The 20843-nt window shown below is 52.3% G+C and overlaps 1 protein-coding gene across 1 annotated transcript in view; it reads right to left on the bottom strand.

Annotated features, from left to right (window-relative positions):
- Positions 1-4036: 4036 nt before the first annotated feature.
- MATN4 (matrilin 4) overlaps positions 4037-20843 on the bottom strand; it is a 17368-nt gene continuing 561 nt past the window's right edge. Inside the window, exons 2-12 of the mRNA XM_063171983.1 lie at positions 12157-12273; positions 10723-10865; positions 9258-9684; positions 8493-8615; positions 7675-7797; positions 7453-7575; positions 7195-7317; positions 6348-6761; positions 5860-6012; positions 4999-5103; positions 4037-4853 (exon numbers count right to left, since the gene is read on the bottom strand). Coding sequence (XP_063028053.1) covers positions 4795-4853; positions 4999-5103; positions 5860-6012; positions 6348-6761; positions 7195-7317; positions 7453-7575; positions 7675-7797; positions 8493-8615; positions 9258-9684; positions 10723-10865; positions 12157-12229 — 1866 coding nt within the window. The 5' untranslated portion in view covers positions 12230-12273 and the 3' untranslated portion in view covers positions 4037-4794. The remainder of the gene's footprint in view (positions 4854-4998; positions 5104-5859; positions 6013-6347; positions 6762-7194; positions 7318-7452; positions 7576-7674; positions 7798-8492; positions 8616-9257; positions 9685-10722; positions 10866-12156; positions 12274-20843) is intronic.

Below are 20843 nucleotides of genomic sequence, written 5' to 3'. Positions count from 1 at the left end.
CATGGCCCTCTCTTCTCCAGGCTGAGCATCCCAAACTCCTTCAGCCTTTCCTCACAGCAGAGGGGCTCCATGCAGCACCCCCATGGCCTCCTCTGCACCCACTCCAACAGCTCCACGTCCTTCCTGTGCTCACGACCCCAGAGCTGGAGGCAGGGATGGATCCTGGGGGTGCTGCAGCTTCATGGGGAGCAGAGGGGAATTTTGTGTTATCCCCTGAAAGGAACTAAATGCACTAATGAGGATAAAATCAAGAGAATGTAGCCTGCCCCAAGCAGAGTCCTGCTGTCAGGGGTGGTTCTTTCTTTGTGCAGGGATCCATCAGGAGCAGAATACCTGTGCAGCACCCATTGCCCCAGCACCCTCAGAGCAGTCCCCATCCCACATGGCTCATGCTCTTCTCCATGAAAACCACTTTGTTTCCCTCCTTCCAAAGCTGCAAGGTCCCAGTTGTGCAGTGCCTGAGAGTGTTGTGGCAGATGCTGCTTTGTCCAGCCAGAGCAAGGCTCTGCAGTCTGTATTCCCTGGGGAGGGAAAGGAGGGAGACCAGGAGCCCCTGATCCCCCAGCCCTACCCTGGGGATAAGCACCCCAGGAACAGCTTGTGCCCCACCAGGTGATGCAAAGCTTTCAGCCTGATGATGAGCTCCATCCATCCATCCATCCATCCACGCATCCATCCATCCATGCATCCATCCATCCATCCATCCATCCATCCATCCATCCATCCATCCATCCATCCATCCATCATCCATCCATCCATCCATCCACCCCTCCATCCCTCCATCCCTGCCTGGCTCAGGGAGCTCCCCTCAGCCCCGGGCCAGCTCTGGGTGTCCTCAGCACAGCGTCACCCTCCCAGCGCTGGTGTGTGGTGACAGCTACTGAAACGTGGCAAGGATGGCAGTCTGGTGCCACAAAGGCTCGTCCCAGCTCTCAGATGGATTCCCACGGGATCCCTGTGGGAGCTGCCTCTACACATACAAAGTGTGCACAGACCTCTAAGCGGGACCTGCTCTGTGCACCCCAGGTACCCCCAACCCAGCTCAACCACACACCTCCAGCGCAGGGAACATGGAGCAAGTGGAAACCATAAACTTTGTGGTTTCCTGTGTTACTGTCCCGGTTCAGGGCAAATTTGGGAGAGAACCCCCAAAGGGCTCCTCTCAGAAAGCAGATTCAATGGGCGCCTCCCCCAACCAGTCTGGGAGAAAATACCTCCTTGGAGAAAAGTGGGGAAAAACTGTTTATTGAACAATAGAACTTAAACAATGTTAATCAGTAAAAACCCTTTTGCTGCTCCAAAAGAGATGGCAAACTCAGAAAATCCCTGGGCTGCAGCTCAGCTCGCTCAGTTTCTTGTCAGTCCCTCCGCTGCTGGAAACGACTGAAAAAGGAGAATGAGAGGATGAGAGGTCATTCCCACTTTTCCCACTTGAGGAGATTTGAGTTTCATGCAGACTAAAAAAAAAAAAGGCCGACTGAAAAAAAAAGGAAAAAGGAGAATGAGAGGATGAGAGGTCATTCCCACTTTTCCCACTTGAGGAGATTTGAGTTTCATGCAGACTAAAAAAAAAAAAAAAAAAAAAAAAGGCCGACTGAAAAAAGGAGAATGAGAGGTCGACCTAGGACAGTGACCAGTGACCAATGCAAACCAAAAGTTTCACATGTGACATATGTATTTAAATTATAAAAATACCAAATTAAAAATATATTTATCTAAGAACCTATATAACGATTATGTATGGAAATATATTTACAAAAGAGAAAAATACTCTGTACTCTGGGCCTGAGGCCAGGGCTGAGATGAGGGCTGAGTCAGGGCCCCAGTCAGAGGGATCTGGGGACCAGGAATGAGTCATGCCCCAAAGCAAGCACAGGGCAGCCTGGGGCTGTGCTTGTGCCTCCAGAACCCAGGGAGCCCCCTGGGCACCGTGTCCCTGAGCGAGACCACCCAGCCCAGCCCAGCCTGGCAGCAGGGGACCCACCCTGCCCATGGACAGAGCATGGCCAGTGCCTGCCTGTCCTGCTGCTGGGCTCCACCTTCATCCCAAGACCATGTCCTTCTCCTCACCTTTCTCATCCACTTCCATGTCTTCAACATAATCCTCCATTTCCATCTCCATCTCTTCCTCCATCTCCTCCTCCACATCCACCTCCATTTCTTCATCTCCATTCAACATCTATAGCCATACTCTCTTCTCTATCAACCATCATATCGATTTCCATCTCCTCCTCAGTGTCAGTGACAGCCTGCATAGGGAGCAGAACCTCAGAGTGGGGTCCCTGTCCCACACCAACCCCACAGAGCTCCAGCCCACCCAGGCAGTTCAGAGGTGTCCACCTCTATGGAATGGCATTGTACCTTCACTGTGATAAAAGTGGGCATCCTGCAGGCACTGTTCAGGACTGTTGACAATGTTCTGTAATGAGCTCATTAAAACTATGGTCTCAGGGAAGGGTGTGGATGTGGTGACACTGTATCCCATGGTTGATTTTTGCCACCAATCACGCAGGTGCAAGTGTCCTTAACAGAAATTTTAATAGAAGCTTCTCATCTTACTTGGATGGGCATCCACCTCTGTGCCGCCCAGATCCTGTGACTCACCACCTAACCATGTAAAGATGCAACCTTCATTTTAACACAAATCAACCTACTGGAGTAGAAAGTTATTCCCTGCTCTCATCCCACCACAGACCCTGTTGAACACTCTGTCCCCATCTTTCCTGTGGGACTCTTCAAGTCCTGTACAGTTGCAGTGAGGCCCCTCCATGGCCCTCTCTTCTCCAGGCTGAGCATCCCCAACTCCTTCAGCCTTTCCTCACAGCAGAGGGGCTCCAGACCTTTCAGCACCCCCATGGCCTCCTCTGCACCCACTCCAACAGCTCCACGTCCTTCCTGTGCTCAGGACCCCAGAGCTGGAGTGTCCTAGGGTGATGTTATGATGCTTGTATCCCCATTCCTGGATTCTGTTAATGCTGGATATTATGTTCTGTGCCTTCAAGACTGGCTCTGAAGAGTGAATGTTTTGTTTGGGTTTCTTATCAGCCTCCTCCCCTACGGCTGGTGGGACACACAGATGGGGCAGTACATGGTGCTGCTATGCTTTTTGCTTTGCTCTCGCTCTTGCTCCTGCTCATTAGTTAGTTTAGCTAAACAGTCCAAATTTCTTCCTGGACTGTTTCTCCTTTCTTTTTTTTTTTGGACCTACTTGAACCTGCTCCACTGGGACCTGGAAACACCAGAATTTGCACCTTGCAGCAGCTCCTCCAGCCCTCGAGGGACTGAGAACAGAGCAACCACACCCAAGAGACACTTTTTGATTTTGTCATCTTTTTTCAAGTGTGAGGTCATCCGGTATTGTTCATTCTGTGTGCTGCGGGTGCTGTGTCTGTTAAATAAACAAGTTCTTTCCACCTATCTCTGAGGAATCCTTCCCAAACCAGTTGGGGGGGAGGGGCCCCTTTGGAGATTCTCTCCCAAATTTGCCCTAAACCAGCATGTGGAGGCAGGGATGGGTCTGGGAAGGGTAGGGAGGGGGGGGTGGTGCTGCAGCTTCATGGGGAGCAGAGGGGAATTTTGTGTTATCCCCTGAAAGGAACTAAATGCACTAAAGAGGATAAAATCAAGAGAATGGAACCTGCCCCAAGCAGAGTCCTGCTGTCAGGGTTGGTTCTTTCTTTGTGCAGGGATCCATCAGGAGCAGATCCTGCGTGTCCCTTTGCCTCAGCCCCCACCCCAGAGCAGCTCAATGGTCAGGCTGTGGCTCCATGCCCAGCTCAGCTCGCAGCTCCCTGTGCTCCTACAAGCAGAGGCTCCAGAGCAAGCCCTGCCCATGGGGACGCAGTGTCCCTGCCACACTGGCTCCCTCCAGCTGGGGCTGAGCCTGCAGCACCCTGGGGTGCCACAGAACAAAGATTTCCCCAAAGGATTTCTGGATCCTGGGGACAGGAGCTGCTGCAAAAGCCAGAGACTCCACTTCTGACATAGAGGTTCCTCTGTCATCCTGCAGCCCAGCTGAAAGGAGAGGGACACGTCATACAAATCTTCAGGGTGTTTATTGTCAAGATAGAAATTCCTTTATATAAAACAAGAGTTTAAAAATAGCACTACCCTGCTCTCAGAATTAAATATACATATATATATACATACACACACACATAGATACTGATAGAAAGAATAATTACCATTTTGCTATGTGATTACAAAACCAAACAAGATTAATACCAATTTCCAAACTATTCTGCCAAACAGGGGCAAGGGGATCTAAGAATTCCTTCCGCCCATCTTCCCATGGGATCCCTCCTGGGCACCACACTGGGTGCCAGCTGGGCATCAGGCATCCCCTGTGCTGCTGCACCACCCAGCTGCCCTTGCCCCACCACTTGGCAGCAGATGCTGAGATACCAGAAGCTCTCAGGGTGACACCACTGCAGGTTTTTTCTCTTGCAAAGCTGTCTGTCAGGGTCCAGGGGGACTGTGCCATCCCAGTCACTCTGGGGGACACCACGTGTCATGTCTGTCCAATGACCAGCCTGCCCACATCATTGCTCCCCCTCATCCCAGACATGCCAAGGAACGACAACTGAACCCCTCAGCTTTGTGGCAGGGGCTTTGTTCAAGTTCCTTTTTGTGTGTTTTTAGGATTTTTGGGTTTTTTAAATACAAAAAATCCTGGGGATTTTGCAATACAAGAACAAACACTGATGCTTTACAATAACCTAGCCAATAACAATGTCATGTAGCTACTGTACATCCATCCTGTGCCCTGCTGACCACTGCAGCCCTCTGCCAGGATCACTTCTTGTTGGCAATCTGCTTTTCCAGATCTTCAAGTCTGGCTGTCATCTGAGCAAGTGAATGTGCTAAGGAAACAGCATGAGTCATGGTCTGCTGGGCAAAGGGCTTAAAATTTCCTCTCTCCCATTTACCCACCCCTCCCTCCCCCACATGTGCTCTGTCCCAGCCCCCTGGCAAGCCCAGCCTCACCCCAAAGGATATTTTTCTCGGTCAGGCTCTGCAGGATGGCCACGGTGTTGGTCTGGAACTGCACCAGCGCCTCGCACTCGCACGGGCTGCGGATCTCCGTCTCCCCTTTGCCCTCCTCTGTCACAGGGGGTTTGGCTGCTGTCACACCATGGCCCCACAGAGCCCACTCTCCCTTGCTCCCAGACAGATCCCTTGTCCCTGCAGCCACCCTCTGGGGCTCTCCCCATGGTTTTGCCCCCTTCTTTCAGCCTCTCTGCTCTCTGTCAGGCTGCCCTGCTGATCCAGCAATCTCTCTGCCAGACATCCGACAGAGCTGTCACACAGCTCTGAGGGCACTGTATGCCAAGGACAGCCAGTGCTGAGCTACACTTTGCCTTCAAGCTGGGGTGGCAAGGGGCACGTTGGCTCTGTTTCTGCAGCCCTGTGGGGGTCTCAAGGGCACTGGGGAGCCCCAGCCTGTCCCAGGGCAGGGAGACCCTCACATGAACCCAGCTGCAGCAGGGGCACAGGTCTGAACAAGGTGCACAGGCCACCTTCAGAGCATCCTACAAGGCAGGGTGCCACTCCCAAATTCTGCCCATGCAATGGCACTGGGGTGGTTGATCACATTAATACTTTTGTATTAACCCCTCCTGCTTTTTAATTAATACCCCCAGCTTCATCTTCTCTTCCAAATGCCCTCCAGAGACCCACATCTACACACACAACAGCCTGGAGAGATCCTGTGACAGCCTAGGCTCATACCAGCCCAGCTCAGCCTTGGGGTGCTTGACACAGGGTGACAGACACACAAACCACCCCGCTGGCTCTGTGGGGACAGAAAGGTTTCCCTGGCTTGGGTTCAAGTCCCCTGGTGTGGCCAGGAGCACCCACCTGGGCAGATGTTCAGGGAGAAGTTCTCCACAAGGTGGGTCATGGTGGTGAAGTCTGCAGAATAGGAGAAGTGCTGCTCCACTGGCTCGGAGGCGATCGCTCTCAGCTCTTCTTCCACAGCTTTCCCAACACCCACAGCAAACATGACAATCCCTGCGTGGCAAGGACAGATCCTGAGCACTGCCCTGGCCACCCTGCAGCAAGCCCAGAGGGAGCAAAGGCAAGGAGGCAGGATTTTCTCTGGGCTCCCCAAATACACAGCAGGAATTTGGGAAGGACAGGCAGGAGCGTGGCAGCGCTGTGGTGGTGGCAGCTGCTGCATGAAGGATGCTGCTCAGAGTACCCTGTGGCCACTACAGAGCATGTCTGCCATGGGATGCTGCTCCCCAAGGCTGGATGCTGCAGCTTTTCACTCAGACAGCCACCCCAAGGAACCATCCAGGGATGCCCAAAACACTGAAATTTGGGGTTGCCAACCCCCCCTGCACCTGATTCCTTTGCTCTCCTGGCCCATTCGGAGATGTCATCCTGGGAGCGTCCATCTGTGAAGACCAGCCCGATTCTGGGGATGTTGTGGGAGAGAGGCCTGGCACCTTCCTGCTCAGAGAAGCTGTGCTCCACCATGTGCTTGAGGGCCAGGCCCGTCATGGTGCCCTTCTCCATGTACTCCACATCCATCACGGCCTTCTTGATCTCATCAGCACTGTGGTACTTGTTGAGGGGGAACTCGGTGCGCACGCGGCTGGAGTACTGCACCAGCCCCACCCGCGTGCCCTGCGGGGACACCTCCAGCAGGTCCACAACACGGTTCACAAACTGCTTCACCAGCTCAAAGTTCTGGGGCCGCACGCTCTTGGAACCGTCGATCACCATCACCAGGTCAACGTGCCCAGCTCCACACTCTGCAGGGACAGGGGAAGGTGACAGGAGCAGCCTGGCCACTGTCACAGTGAAGGGCTGGGGCTCAGCTTTGTGGCACTATGGGAACATCCTGGAACTGCAGCTACAAAGGAGAGCAGACTATGCCCAAGGGACTCAGCCCAAAAACCTCCACTGATATCCCAACACCCCATGAAAGTCTTTCCTAGGTTTCTCTTTTCCCAAAGTTTTCCTTAAAGCTGTTGCATCTTCTGGGCCATGTCTCTGAGGACAGAGGCATCCATCCCCACAGCAGCCAGGGTGTTCCCCCAACCAGAGCCAGCTCACCACCCTCTTCCAGCCTAGCTTAGAGTCCCAAGTGGTGACAGAACCCCCCAGCCCAGTTTCAGGTGAGCTCTCTCCAGGAGCACAGAGCCCAGATAAGAGGAATGTCAAGGGCTGTGTTCCAGTACTCACTGCTGCATGTCTTGCCATCAGCCTGGAGCCGCTGGCCCTCAGGGCACACGCAGTGGTAGGAGCCCTCTGTGCTCACACACTTGAACTCACAGCCGTGATCCACCCCGTTGCAGAGGTCGGTGGCTGGAAGACAAGCCGAGGGCATGGGGTTATCCCCGTTCAGGGTGGTTTGGGAACAGCCCTTCCCTGGAGGCTGGGCAGGACATAAAGGCACGTGCTATACACACAGCCTGTGCTGTGCAGCACGCTGGGACCTACCCCTGCAGGACTTGCCGTCGGGCTGGAGCGTGAAGCCGCTGCGGCAGCGGCAGTAGTGCCCGTTGGGGATGCTCACACACTCGTGCTGGCAGCTGTGGTTCCCAAAGCTGCAGTAATCAATCACTGTGGACACAAGGAGAGCGATGGCAGAAGGGAAAAGACAAGAAGATAAAGAGAATGGGAAGCAAACAAGAAGGGACAGGGAGGGAGACAGCCACTTACTCGTGCAGCTCCTCTTGTTGTGGCTGAGGTAGTAACCTGGCCGGCAGCGGCAGGAGTAGGAGCCCCGCAGGCTGACACAGTGGTGCTGGCAGCCGTGCCTCCCATCAGCACAGGCATCGATGGCTGGGGGAAAATGGGACACCCATCACCCTCCTGACACAGCCTCGCTGGGACACCCATCACCCTCCTATGGGACACCCATCACGCTCCTGACACAGCCTTCCTGGGACACCCATCACTGTCCTCAGCCAGCCTCCAACAGGACACCCATTACCCTCCTAAGCCAGCCTCCAACAGGACACCCATCACCCTCCTGAGCCAGCCTCCCTGGGACACCCATCACCCTCCCTGGGACATCCATCACCCTCCTATGGGACACCCATCACCCTCCTGTCCCAGCCTCCATGACACAGCAGGTCAGGGCTGCTCCAGGGCTTCGAAGCAGCTCCCAGCACCGTGAAAGAATGAGAAGTCTTGGTGTGGTGGTCAGACCAACTAACACAGCTTTGCACTAAAATCCAGGGGAAAAGCACTGTGCACTCGGGGTGTGAATCCTCTGGAACTCACTGCCTGGACCCCCTCAGCTGACAGGTTGTGCCCACATAAGTCACGAGTGTCCCATCTCAGAGAGGTGGACAGGACTTAGCAATGCTGAGTGTCTGCAGGCATTACAGACCCGGGAGGCAGTGGGCCCAGTGAACAGAGCACCCAGGCTGCTGCTGGCCTCCCTGAATCCTCTGCTGCGTGCCAGCTTCCCTCCGTGGGACCCATAACTACAAGCTCCCCATGAAAGTTCAGAAAACAAAAAGGGTTTTTACGGGAACAGGTCTTTCCATCCCCATTGAGCCTGTAGCCTGGGTTGCACTCGCAGTAGAAGGAGCCAGGGGTGCTGATGCAGCTGTGCTGGCAGCCGTGCTCCCTCTCCACGCACATGTCCACCCCTGCAAGACAGAATGGGCATCAGAGTGGCCCACAGGCATGCCAGACACATGGGCACCCTGACTCTGGCATATGCCCTGTCCCTGCAGCAGAAACCAGTGTGACACAGCCCCACACAGCCCCAGTGCTCAGCCACTGATTTCCAGCACACAGACACTGTGCAGTGCCCTGTCCTTGCACCTCACTGGGGAGGTTGCTTCCCCATCCACACTGCTTCTGGCAGGGGCAGCCACCCCAAACACCCCTCTGAAGGTCTGGCCTTTTTTTTTTTTGTCAAATAATTAAACCGTATATCCCTACATTATCCAAACCACTTGTCGTCAATACACTTTCAATTAACCTTCCTCTATATTTCCTACTACCAAAAATAACGATCAACCATCATCATCACTCCACAACCATCCCCACACAAACAGAGAACTAACCCCAAAACTGGCCCCATCCCAAAAACCAAACAAAAATACAAACCATGATGATAAATCATCGACTAAGCACCCACCAAACTTTATGTTCTTGTAGCTTATAAAAAGCATGACACCAAAGATGTCAAGAAGGCTGCCACAACCCAAGGACAAAAGACTTCGGTGAGGAGCAGACACCAGGACCCCCCTTGCCACTCAGCACCAGCAGCAGCCCTCACCCACCACAAAGCTTGTCCTGGAACTGCTTGGCGAACTGCTGGATGAGCTCGAAGGACTCCACCAGGAAGACGTGCTCCTCCAGCGGCGGGGAGGCCATGGCCCGCAGGGAGTTCATGTCTGCCCGCTGGATGCCCACGGCGTAGATCTCGATGCCGGCGTTGCGGGCCTGCGTGGCCACCTCGGTGACGCGGTCCTGGGGCCGCCCGTCGGTGACGATGATGGCGATGCGGGGGATGCCCTTGTGCGGGGGCCGCGCGCCCTCCTGCGTGCTGAAGGCCACGTTCATGGCGTACTGGATGGCCAGCCCCGTCATGGTGCCCTGGGCCAGCGGCACGATGCTGTTGATGGCCCTCTCCATGTCCGCCCGCGTGAAGAAGGTCTTGAGGGAGAAGATGTTCTGCACCTGGCTGGAGTACTGGATCACCCCCACCTGTTGTGTGGCATCACATTTAATTAAATGACATGTTCTGTCTCAACCCTTGAAAATGTAGGGTTTATTCCAAGCCTGTGATCCTCCCTCGAAGTATCACAGATCTATAATCCCAGTGGCCCAAGTCTTATTCTGCACCCACTTTGAATCTCCCTGTTAAGCTGTGTGACAGACACAAAAGCCTCTTAGCCCTTTCCTCTCTCTTGGCCCCTTGGCTCCCTAGGCGCTTCCTCTCTCCCCTCCCTTCCCCTTCCCCCCTTCTCCCCCATGTGAAAAATGTGTATTTTATGATTGGCTTTTTGCAAATATTAAAATGAATATTATATGTGTTGTGTTAGAAAGTGATGTTGTATTAATTCTCTTAAGTAGTGTGTTAAATACAGTTTTAGGTTATAATAAAATGTTGAAATAGAAACTATGCTATGTAGGATATTTTTTTTCTAAAGAGAGGACTCGCACTGAGATAGCAGCCACAGGACACCTAAATCTTTCAGAGAAAGAGAATTTATTGCTGAATTATCAGGAGAAACGAACTTCTTCCCACCTTGCTCGGGCAGGATTATGAGGAAGAAGTTGACGATGACCAGACAGAATCCTGTATTTGAATGGAATTTATGCATCATGTATTGAGGTGTATGAATATGCAACAGGCGGTTGTTTTTAAGGGTTAATCCTCCATTAATGTGGGTCCTTTTTCGGGCTTGTGCTGCCCAGAAAAAGGTACCCAGACACCCATAACTCTTTGTTTCTATTATCTCATATTGTCCTAATTCAAATTGTCCAAATTATTATTACTCTAATTGTATTACTATTTTTATAACCATTTTAGCACTATTAAACTTTTAAAATTTTAAAAACAAGTGACTGGCGTTTTTCACACTCAGAATCCATGCTGCTCCCAGGGTGGGACCCCCAATAAACCCTCATGCAATGAGCACCCTCAGAAGCTGTGTGGAGTCTCCTTGCCTGCCTGCTGCTAGCAGCGAACACACAGCTTAGGGGGCCCCCAGGGATCCCCCAGAAGAACAGCTCACCCACCCGTGTGGCGTTGGGGCCCACGTCCAGGTTGCTGATGATGTCCATCATGAAGCGCCGCATGGTCTCGAACTCGAAGGGGCGCACGCTGCGCGAGCTGTCGATCACAAACACGATGTCCAGGGGACCCGTCCTGCACTTCAGGGCTGAGGAGAAGGCAAGGAGAAGGCTCAGTCCTGTGGCTGTCTGCAGGGAGCACAGAGAGCTCTGCCTGCTGGCTGGGGGTTGCTCATGGGGGATGGAGAGAGCAGCCCCCACAGACCGGCACCTTCCACTGCCCAGTGAAACCACAGAAGGTTGTCACAGACATGTTTTATGAAAAATCCTTTCATTAGGATCCTCTTCTCCTGAGAAGCTGAGAGGCCTCAGAAATTAAATGTAAACAATGGTTATCTGCTGCTGTGGAATGCAACAGGTGCATCTGTGATTGGTCTCATGTGGTTGTTTCTAATTAATGGCCCATCACAGTCCAGCTGGCTCAGACCATCTGGTCAGTCACAAGCCTTTGTTATCATTCTTTTTCTATTCTTAGCTATCCTTCGGATGAAATCCTTTCTTCTATTCTTTTAGTATAGTTTTAATATAATAGATATCATAAAATAATAAATCAAGCCTTCTGAAACATGGAGTCAACATTCTCGTCTCTTCCCTCATCCTGGGACCCCTGCAAACACCACCACAGAAAGTGGTGGCAGAGAGCGAAGCAGGGCCAACAGGCTGGGGAGACATCTCCTGGCTGTGGGTTCTTGTGGCTGTGGTTTTTTAAGGGCAGGGAATGAGACATTAAAAAGCAGAGCTAAGGGCACACACTTGGTGGAGATTGAGCCAAAGAGCTTCTCTTGAGCGTAAGGATGATACCTCCAGTGCAAACTGGGAGAGTGTTCAGCAAGTGAAATGCCAGTGAACATTTCTGCTGGTAGAATTGGGCCTTAATCACAAGGAAATGCTTTCAGTGCCTTTGAGATTATGCCAATCTCAGCTGCTCTAAAGATCTCTGAGACATACCTGCTCCTTTCTCCATTTGGTGCCTTCACTGTTTTTAAACTAAAATTGATTTAGATCTCTCTGTCCTGGGAGGAGAGAGGCTGGAACCTCTGGGTTTGCTTTGTCTCCTGCACCTGGAGAGTCAAGCAAGGAGGAGACTTTCCCTTACCGCTGTGCCTCTTGCCAAGGTCACAGCCCATGGCCTGGAGGGTGACAAGCAAGGCTGTGTCATAGCTGAGGAGGTGCCCAGAGCAAGCAGCACCAAAGCCACCGTGCTGGGGCCAGGAAGTTTGTGTCCCACTGCTGGGAGGATCCTCCATCCTCCTGGGGATGCTCCCAAGGAAGAGGCATCATGTCCCCCCATGTCACACAGCAAACTGTCCTCTGAGGGCTCCACTGCCCCAGGTCCTCACTTCTCTCCCCTCCATGCACTCCCCACCAGCCAGGGCTCACCTGCAGGTTTTGGTCTGGCTTCCAGTGTTGTCAGGAGGAGCAGGAGGAGAGGGGCAGCAGGCAGGAGCTTCATGATGGCTCTGGGAGAGCACACAGTTCCAGTGCTGGAAGGATGTGCTGCAGGGAGAAGACAAGGTGCAATCACTGCTCAGCCACAGGGCAACATTCTCCTGTGATGGGTGTCCTTAGGAAGTGCCAAAAACCCTCAACAGCAGCAGTTTTGACAGATCCATCCCCAAACTTCTCTGAATCCACATGGAATGTTTCCTGTTCCAAGGACTGGCAGTCTCAGCACAGCTCAATTTCATTACAGTAGCAGCACTCTGCCAAAGGGTCTGATTTTCTGCTCTGGGTGGAGCTGGCCATTACAAGCCTTATTTTCACTTGCAAACCAGGCAGATGGGATGTTCAGCCAAATGCTTTTTGCCTGTGTGGCTGTTCTCTGCAGCCAGTGGAGAGTGGAAAAGCTGCACGCAGGGATGCAGAGCCCTCCTGATACTCCTGAACGGGGAGAGAAGCCCCCAGATGAAACACCAGCACAGACAGCACCTGCTCAGAAGTCTCTCAAAGTCACTGACAAAGATCATTTTTCCAAGAAGTTCCATTCTCTGCCTGTCTCCAAACTCCCTTGGGAGAGCAGAAGCCTCTGCAGGCAGAGGGTGCAAGGGTGCCTTTAGAGTCCCCACCACTCCGCACCTCTCCCTGTCCTAAAGGTTTTTCCAAGGGATTCTCTGCACCTCAACAGTTTTTTCATGTCTTTAGGGTGGGATCAGTGTGGGGAAAGATATTTAAACTTGTTATCCAAAACCTCAGCTTCTCACTTCTCTCCCTCCCTGCCCACCTCTGTGTTGTCGTGCCTTGCCTTTCCTGGCTCCTGCAGGGACATGGATTTATTTAGTTCCGTTTTATTCCAGCTCTGTTTGGAATAAAAATGCTAGGGATGGAAGGTGCTAGGGGTGGAAATACCACAGATAATGTGACTCTCCCCAGGACACGTGCAGTGCCAGGACTGGGCTCAGGTACTGGAAGGGTGCTTTTAAGAAAAAAAAACACACCAAAATTCATTTTATCGGTAGTTATCAGGCAGTATTTATTTAGCCCCAGGAGGTCTCAGCTGTAATTCATCACCAGGGTTGCTGTTTAATTGCTCAGTGGTTACGTGCAGCCCTGAACACCACGTCTTTGATAGCAGGGACACTGATAATAGGTTTCACAGCTGCATCTTAAAACTGTCTCGAGGCTCAGTGTTCACACCTGGAAAACTGTATTAGAGAATTAGGAGGGCAGAAAAGGGGTACTGGAGGATACTGGGGTCCAGAACACCCATCTCAAAGTGAGAGACGTGGCCTTTCCCTGGAGGGGAGAGCCCACCAGCTGGCGAGCAGCCCTGGACACGGTGACCCTGCAGCAGTGCCAGGAGCTCCTGCAGAGCCCTGCAGGACCAGAGGGATTGCTCTGGCTGAGGGGATGAGCAGGGACAGCAGCCTGGCAGGTCTTTCCTAGGCAGCAGAGGTGATCTTTGTGGCCAGGATTGCTCAGACAGCTGTGCCCCCTCGCCACATGCAAGCAGAGAGGCAAACAGTTCTCCTCCTTCAGCTTTGTTTCCCCATTCATTTAGCAGATTCTTTTTCCAGCACTGCTTCTTTCCTGGGAGAAAGCATTTACAAACCACTAAATATTTTTGGGACAGCTGTGCCACCTAGAACATTTCTGCAGCTCCCTTCTCTGCACACCTCCCTGCAGTGGCAGGCTGCTGCGGAGCCTGTGTCTCACAGCATCCAGAGAGGTTCAAAGACAGCCCAGGGGGAGGAACGAGCTGTCGGGCCAGGAACCAAGAAGGAGGAAACCAGTTCACGACTGATCTATTTTTAACATCATCTCAGCTTTTGGATGAAGCCTTTGCTCTCCCCACAGCTGCAAGGGCTGATGCTTCCTGGACAGGGCAAAGCATAGCAGCTCAGTCATATTCTGTCCTGGCAGCAGAGACCAGGCTGGGACAGAGTCCTGGCTCCTGATTCAATTTAATGCCCAGTCCTGTCCGAGCAGCAAAGGGATGGGGAACCAAAGATCTCGGGGCAAAAGCCACCCAATGATGTCTCTCCCACCATCCCTGGCAGCTTCCCTCCACCCTCCCTTCCCTGGGCTGACCTGCGTCCCTGCAGAGGCACTGAGGGTGCAGAGCACTCCCTCCATGCCCTGCAGCAGTGGGAGGCCGTGGTGGGAAGGCAGCGGCTGGCAGGCAGGTGCTGCAGGGCAAGGCAAACACCACCTGCACCGCCAGAGACCTTGAGATAACACGGAGCTATAAAGGCAAAAGGATCCAGGCAAGGCGAGTGCTGCTGCCTGGGCTGGCTCAGCCGAACCCTGCAGACGAGCTGGGAGGGCATTGGGACCATTTCTGACAATTCTGAGCAACTCAGAGGGAGAAACAGTTATTGCTCTTCCCTGCTGAAGGAGATGGTCAGTGTGTGATGCAAGGAGGGTGACCCAGGGGAGAGCCACATGTGAGGACAGCAGGGTCACCTCCTCTTCACCCTACACATGATCTCAGCCAAGGAGGACATGGAGATGGATCCCCAGAGACACACAGGTAAGCCAGCACACCTTCCCTGGGCACCTCCCCTGGCAATGCTGCTCCCCAGGGCGATTGCATCCCTCCCTGCTCCACCACTTGTCCGTCTGCTCTCCCTGCCAAATGCTGAGTCTCAGCAAAAACAGCCGCCTCAGGTTTCAGCCTGGCCTCCTTGGCAGCTCTCTCCTGGCTACAGGTTAGCAGAAATACTCTGAATATTCCCCTTCTGCTTCATCCAGATGGTGGCAGGTGGGGCCTGGGTGCAAGGCCACAGGACAGGGCATGGCAGGGAGCAGGGTGAGGAGTGCTGCCAGCTCCCTGCCCTCCCTCTGCTACAGGGATGGGGGCTCTGTACTGAGCTGCAGAGGGGATGAGCAGATGGGAAAGGAGAGGTGGCAGTGCATTCACAGCCCAGGAAAAGCCCTGACTGTAGTGTCACAGGGAGGAAAGCAGGTTGTGGACCAAGGCTTTGGCACCATGCTGGCTCCAGACCCTGCAAGAAGCCAGGACAAGGGCTCACCATGAGCTGCAAGGAGTGGGGAAGAGCTGGGAGCCTGTGAGAAGCACCAGCCAAGCCAGAGGGCTGTCCCGTGCAGCAGGGCTGTGCAAGGAGGAGGCACACACAGCAGGTCCAGGCACACCTGGCAGGGTGCAGGGCACTGATGCCACACGTGCTAACAGCACCTATTTCTGTGCTGGAAGCCTTGGGCAATGGCAGAGCAGCCCTAGACAAGATGTTGCTGAAATTCACCCTCCTCATCTGCCTCTCCATGACCCTCCTCTGCTCTTCAGAGCTTTTCTTTGTGGAGACCCAACCAGGCAGATTTGAGAAATTCATCCAGTTTTATTTGATGAAAGTGTCAAAAAACCCAATCAAAATATGATCAGGAGTGCCAGCCCTGAGTCCTTTCACTTAAGACACCTGAGTTCTGCCAGGACAACACAAGAGCACCCTCAAGCTGGAGGATGGGGAGAAAAACTGTGATGTCCTCAGCAGGACAATGAGTCATCATCCTTCTGGTCCATGCCTGAGAGAAAGGCTGCCCAAAAATGCATGTGGAACCAAGGGAGGAGGACTGAAGTGTGCCTTGCCCCAGGGGACAATGAAGCAACCAGAGCTACCTGGAGAGATGCAGACAATTTACATCATCCTGGAGGCACCTCTCGATGCCAAAATTTGCTGTAGAAACATGGATGAATTGCTGGCACAAGACCTGCAAGCGGTGTGAAAGAATGAGGCCTAGGACAGCCTGGAGCAGGATCCACCCTCCCCTGGAGAGTTGCCCAAAGGTTGGTTGCTCCCAGTATAATCCCCAGTCTCAAGGCGCCCTCTGCTTGCAGATGCCCAGCTCTCAGTGCTACCTGTGCTGCTCACAAGCTCTGAATCCACCCTCAGGACCATTTTACAGGCAGCACTGACCTTACACTCAATCACAGCTCCAAAATCTCAGTGCTCATCCCCCACAGCAGCTGGGTGACAAAAGGCAAATCAGAGAGGACAGCAATGCAGATTTTAGAGCAAGGAAGACTCTGGGACCACAAGCACATCCAGACCATGGAAATGGCAAGAATTTCCAGCCCCAAAGGGGTTTCTCCCCCGATTTAAGGAGTGATGTGTCCTTGGTTTTTCCCAAACACATGTGGGAGAAGCAGAGCAGACTCTTTCCAGGACATGACAGAGCTCTCTGGTTACAACTCCACGGCAGCTTGACTGGGCCAAGTGCCACCTGGAAGGACACGTTGTTTGAAAAACAAGGCTGTATTTCTCCAACAGCACATCGAGGCTCCAAACCCAACAGGAGCAAACCAGCAGGAGGGCTGTAACAGGAAAGCCTTGCTGGATGCAGAAGGAACTCCTCTTTTGCTCTGCTTGCTCCCCACAAAAGCCTTTTCCCCATTTTATGGGACTCACTCCTGTTTATTCACAAGAGGAATATATTTCTTGACCAGGTCCTTTAGCAGTAAGAGATGTCTTTGACTCACAGCTCACGGGCTCAAGTCCTGGCAGGTTTATAGTGTGACATGACATTTGAAATCCCCTTGGGAAGGAAATGGTGGGTGTAGCAATGGACAGAGCATCCCCTCCTAGATGTTCTCCACAACAGCACACGGGGTTTTTCTCTGCCTCAATCTCTCTCTAAAAGACCTCCCAGGGCTCTGCCACTCACCTGGCAGGAAAGCCTCCTGCCCAGACAGCCCTGCACTGAAACAAGCTGTACCTGGGCTGCTTCAGCAACAGCTGCCACAGATAAAAGCCACATTCACTTGCAAATTAAAATGTTAAAGATCTAGCCAAGAGGAAAACACATCTGCCAAATCTCCTTGTTCAGCTAATCGTGTCAGAGATGGCTCCTGTTTCAGGACTGCTGGTGCCATTGCTCTGTTCTCTCTGTCCCACCCAAGACCTTTAGGCCACACTTGTTCCCTGAGCTGCACAACTCAGCCCACCTCCTAACTGCTATTTTCAACAAAACCGGAGTACTCTGATCTTGATGAAGAGTGATCAACAGGGGACAGATCCACTCTGTTTAAAAAGAAAATGCTCTTCTGCAAACAGGTCCTTGGAGGACAGCTGAGCTGGGCCAAGAGACTTCAAACCTTGGAGAGAAGGATGCCCTGGCCATCCAGAAGCTGACGCAGCAATCCATTGCCCAAGTTTTTGTTTTGGGAGGAAGGTGTTAGCATTTTTTTTCCCCCAGAAATATGCATGTTCAACCACAAAGGAAAAGTCATGGCCCAGACCAGCCACTGGGCTGGTGCAGAGTTTGTCAGCTAAGCTCCTGATGCAGCAGTGCTGGTATGAGATTGAGAGTTCCCAGCAGGACAGCTGCCTCCCAGATCTGCTAGGACCACAATCCCCAGCTGACCTCAGGAAGTTTGCATGGCACAGACAACCACAGAGCCCGCCTGCTATTCCAGCCCAGCAATCACAGATTCATTGCCTGACCTCCTTCTCAAAGCCTTTATATCATATTTCTCACTCTAGAGATGTGACTCAATGTGTTGGCATAAGAAAACACGCCAGGAGAATTATTCTTGTGCCCCTCCCCTTTATCCTACCCATCCTGCTATGTGTTTAATTGAAATAGCAGAAAGTGAGGAACGTCTGGCTGCTGCGGAAAGGCACGCGGGGACTTTTTGTCCCTCCTCAGAACAGAAAAGCAAATTTGTGTAGATACTTTTCACAGGGAGAACCTCAAAGGTAGCACAGGAAATGTCTCACACCCAAATTCACAGCTTCCACATCATCCCTCTGGCATCAGGAGATCTGTCCTGGGACTGGGATGCTGTCACCCCTTAGGAGATGCATCAAAGGAGAGCTTCACCAGCAGCACAGTGGCTGTGGCCTCCCTTCTGCCCACACTGGAGAGCAGGTGACATTCTGGGAAAGCCATCCAAGCCCAGCTGCAGGTGTGTGAGCTGTGAATGCCCAAAGGCAGTGTTTGAGCTGTATGAACTCCCAAAGGCAGCGTTTTTCCACATGTGGAGCTTGCCTGATTTTGCAGCCCAGACAGAGACTCTTGTACAGGGGGTTATCTCTGCTGCCAACAGATCTGCTCCCACTGGCTGCTGCCACAGAGCCTGCCCTCATATGGATCCACAGACTGCAAAGATTCCTGAACTTACACACTGGCAAAGCACAACACAGCCCAGAGACAGGAAAGCTGAAGTCTGGAGAGAAAGCAAGGTACTGCCACCTCTCTGCAAGGGACAGCAGCTGAGCCCTGTGGATGTCCCTGAGGGGCACCAGAGGGACCAGGCTGGGGATGGACTCGTGGGCAAGCAGAGCCTTCAAGGTGAGAGGATCAGAAGTTTGCAGATAGACAGGCAAAAACAGAATATTGGTGGGGAAGATGGATTCTGACTCCAGTAAAAAACGCCAGGAAGGACAAGCTGTGTGAGAACCAAGAAAGATTCAGGCACAGGATAAGACTCAGTCTGAAGCATCCCACATGGAAATGCTGCCATTGCTGTGAACCAGCCTCTGGAGTCTACTGGGCACACACCTCTACCCTCTCCTGCTTTAACAGAGCTGGTTTAAAACCCTTTCTATTTAGCCAAGGCAGGAGAAAACCAAAGCCTTCTAAGACTTGAAAACATTACCTGGCACCCAAAGGTACATCTGTGCTGTGAGTGCCGACAGGGGGTGATGCTCACCAGCCTCAGCAGTAATGGAGAGCACTGGGTCAGGGTCCCCAGGGCCAGCAGATCAGTGCAGCCCTTGTGGCAGCTGCATGAGCTGCTGAAGGTGCCCAAGTGCTCAATTTGCTACTGTGTGAGCCCACAAACAGAATTACCGAGAGCTAATGACAAGTGTCAGGAGCCACTCAGCCTCCTGGCTTGGCTGGAGGAGACATCTGGCATGAAAGGGCCCAAGTGGTGCAGGGGGAGTAGCTGACTTTTATAAGTTTCTTTATAAGCACCACTCCCATCTATTTTATTTTTTTTTTTCTGTGTTTTTTCTAGATCCCACTTATTCACTCACAGTAGGGCCTGTCTGTAAGTCCTGTGTGTGTGTGTAGGTACAAACTCTATTTATCTCCCCTCCATGTTTCAGCCCTATTCATCAGGCATTTGTAAATGGCATTTTATGAGTGCTGAGTTTTTAACAGGGCAGGCACGCTGCTCCAGAGCGAACAAAGGGGCCCCTATTGGAAACTTTAAAGATGTTTAAACAAAGACTTCTCTTGAAAACCTTTAACCCCTCATGCCAACCTCAAGGGAAACGCTATGTTATGAGCAATGGGAGCACAAACATCTTCTGTGACCACAGATTTTCTACAACAGGCTGCCTTGTTGGCCACAGCTCCTCTGTTTGCTCCAGCCACCAGCCAGGGCAGCCCCCGAGCCCATCTTGTTCTGAGCACATACAGTTTCTTTAATTCTTCAACAAAAAATGAAAGTTACAACTTCCACAAAAATCAACAACAGCTCTTTCCCATTGGATGCAGCAATGCCCTGCCTGCTTTGATGAAAAGTGCTGTTTTACTGCAGACACCAAGATCTGTCGCCTGGTTTCCAGAGGGAAGTTTGCATTTTGGATGAGGCTGAATTTATCCATATCCTGGTGGCCAAGATCAGGGCTGAGATCTGAGAGATTTCCTCACACACAGCTTTTTGCTGATATCAACAGCAATCTAATGAATTCCTGCAGAGATTGCAAGAATCTGCTTGTGAAATGCAGTTTCTACTTGTTATTGAGAGCCTGCACACTCACTGCCTGGGATTAACTGCTCCTGTCCTTGAAAAAATAAAAATCTTTACTATCAAGAGATGCTACAGAGTGTCCCACAGGGAGAGGTCCCACAGGGAGAACTTCATAATAACTTTATAAATAATCCAGGTTTAAGTGAAGCAAAAATCCAGTGTGATTAAGCAAAAGAGGCAAAGCCCCATGCTTTGTCTCAGAGTTGGACTGAGAACAGGCCCCTCTCTTGGACCCCTGCTCCCCTCAGTCCCACTGCACCCATGGTGGCTTCTATCGACACAGAACTGTCCCGTTTCCCTGCCAGCCTCCTTACTCACTCTGCAGCCTGCCTGCTGAAGGATTCAGCAGCTCTCTGCTCCACAGCAAAGGCTGTCCCTGCAGAACCCCAGCAGAGCACATACCACCACCACAGCATGGATCTGCTCAGCTCACTCGAGTGCATGTCCACACAAACACCATGAGTGCAGAATAATCTGATTTTCCAAACAAGTTTTCCCATGCAATTGCTTGGAACAGAAATGCCCAAAGCTCATTTTATCCTGTGAAACAGTTGGAATGATAAGCCGAAGGTGGGTGATTGCTTGTGCAAACGAGTATGCACAGACCCAATTTTCCAGTCGTGCAGAAACAAACTTAGGGTACACTTCTGAGCTTATCTTTCTGCAGGATCTCCATTTCCTGCTGCTCAGCACGCCTTGCCCAGGTGTACCAGACATTATTATTCTCTGCTATGAGATCCTCGGCTGTATAAGCAGGGACCTGCCCGACAGGTAGGCAAAAGGCGAGCAGGGCAGGCAGCGGGAAGAGCTCGCTCACATCGCTGCCACAGCACCGAGGAACCGAGCACGGGTTCCGTGCCCCGGCACCGTGCGGCGGGGACCGGGAGGGCTCCAGCCCCCAGACGGG

This window comes from Melospiza melodia, chromosome 19, assembly GCF_035770615.1.
Source record: "Melospiza melodia melodia isolate bMelMel2 chromosome 19, bMelMel2.pri, whole genome shotgun sequence".
NCBI classification, from domain to species: domain Eukaryota; kingdom Metazoa; phylum Chordata; class Aves; order Passeriformes; family Passerellidae; genus Melospiza; species Melospiza melodia.
Note: the sequence above shows the minus strand (reverse complement) of the source record. Positions and strands in the feature narration are given on the sequence as shown.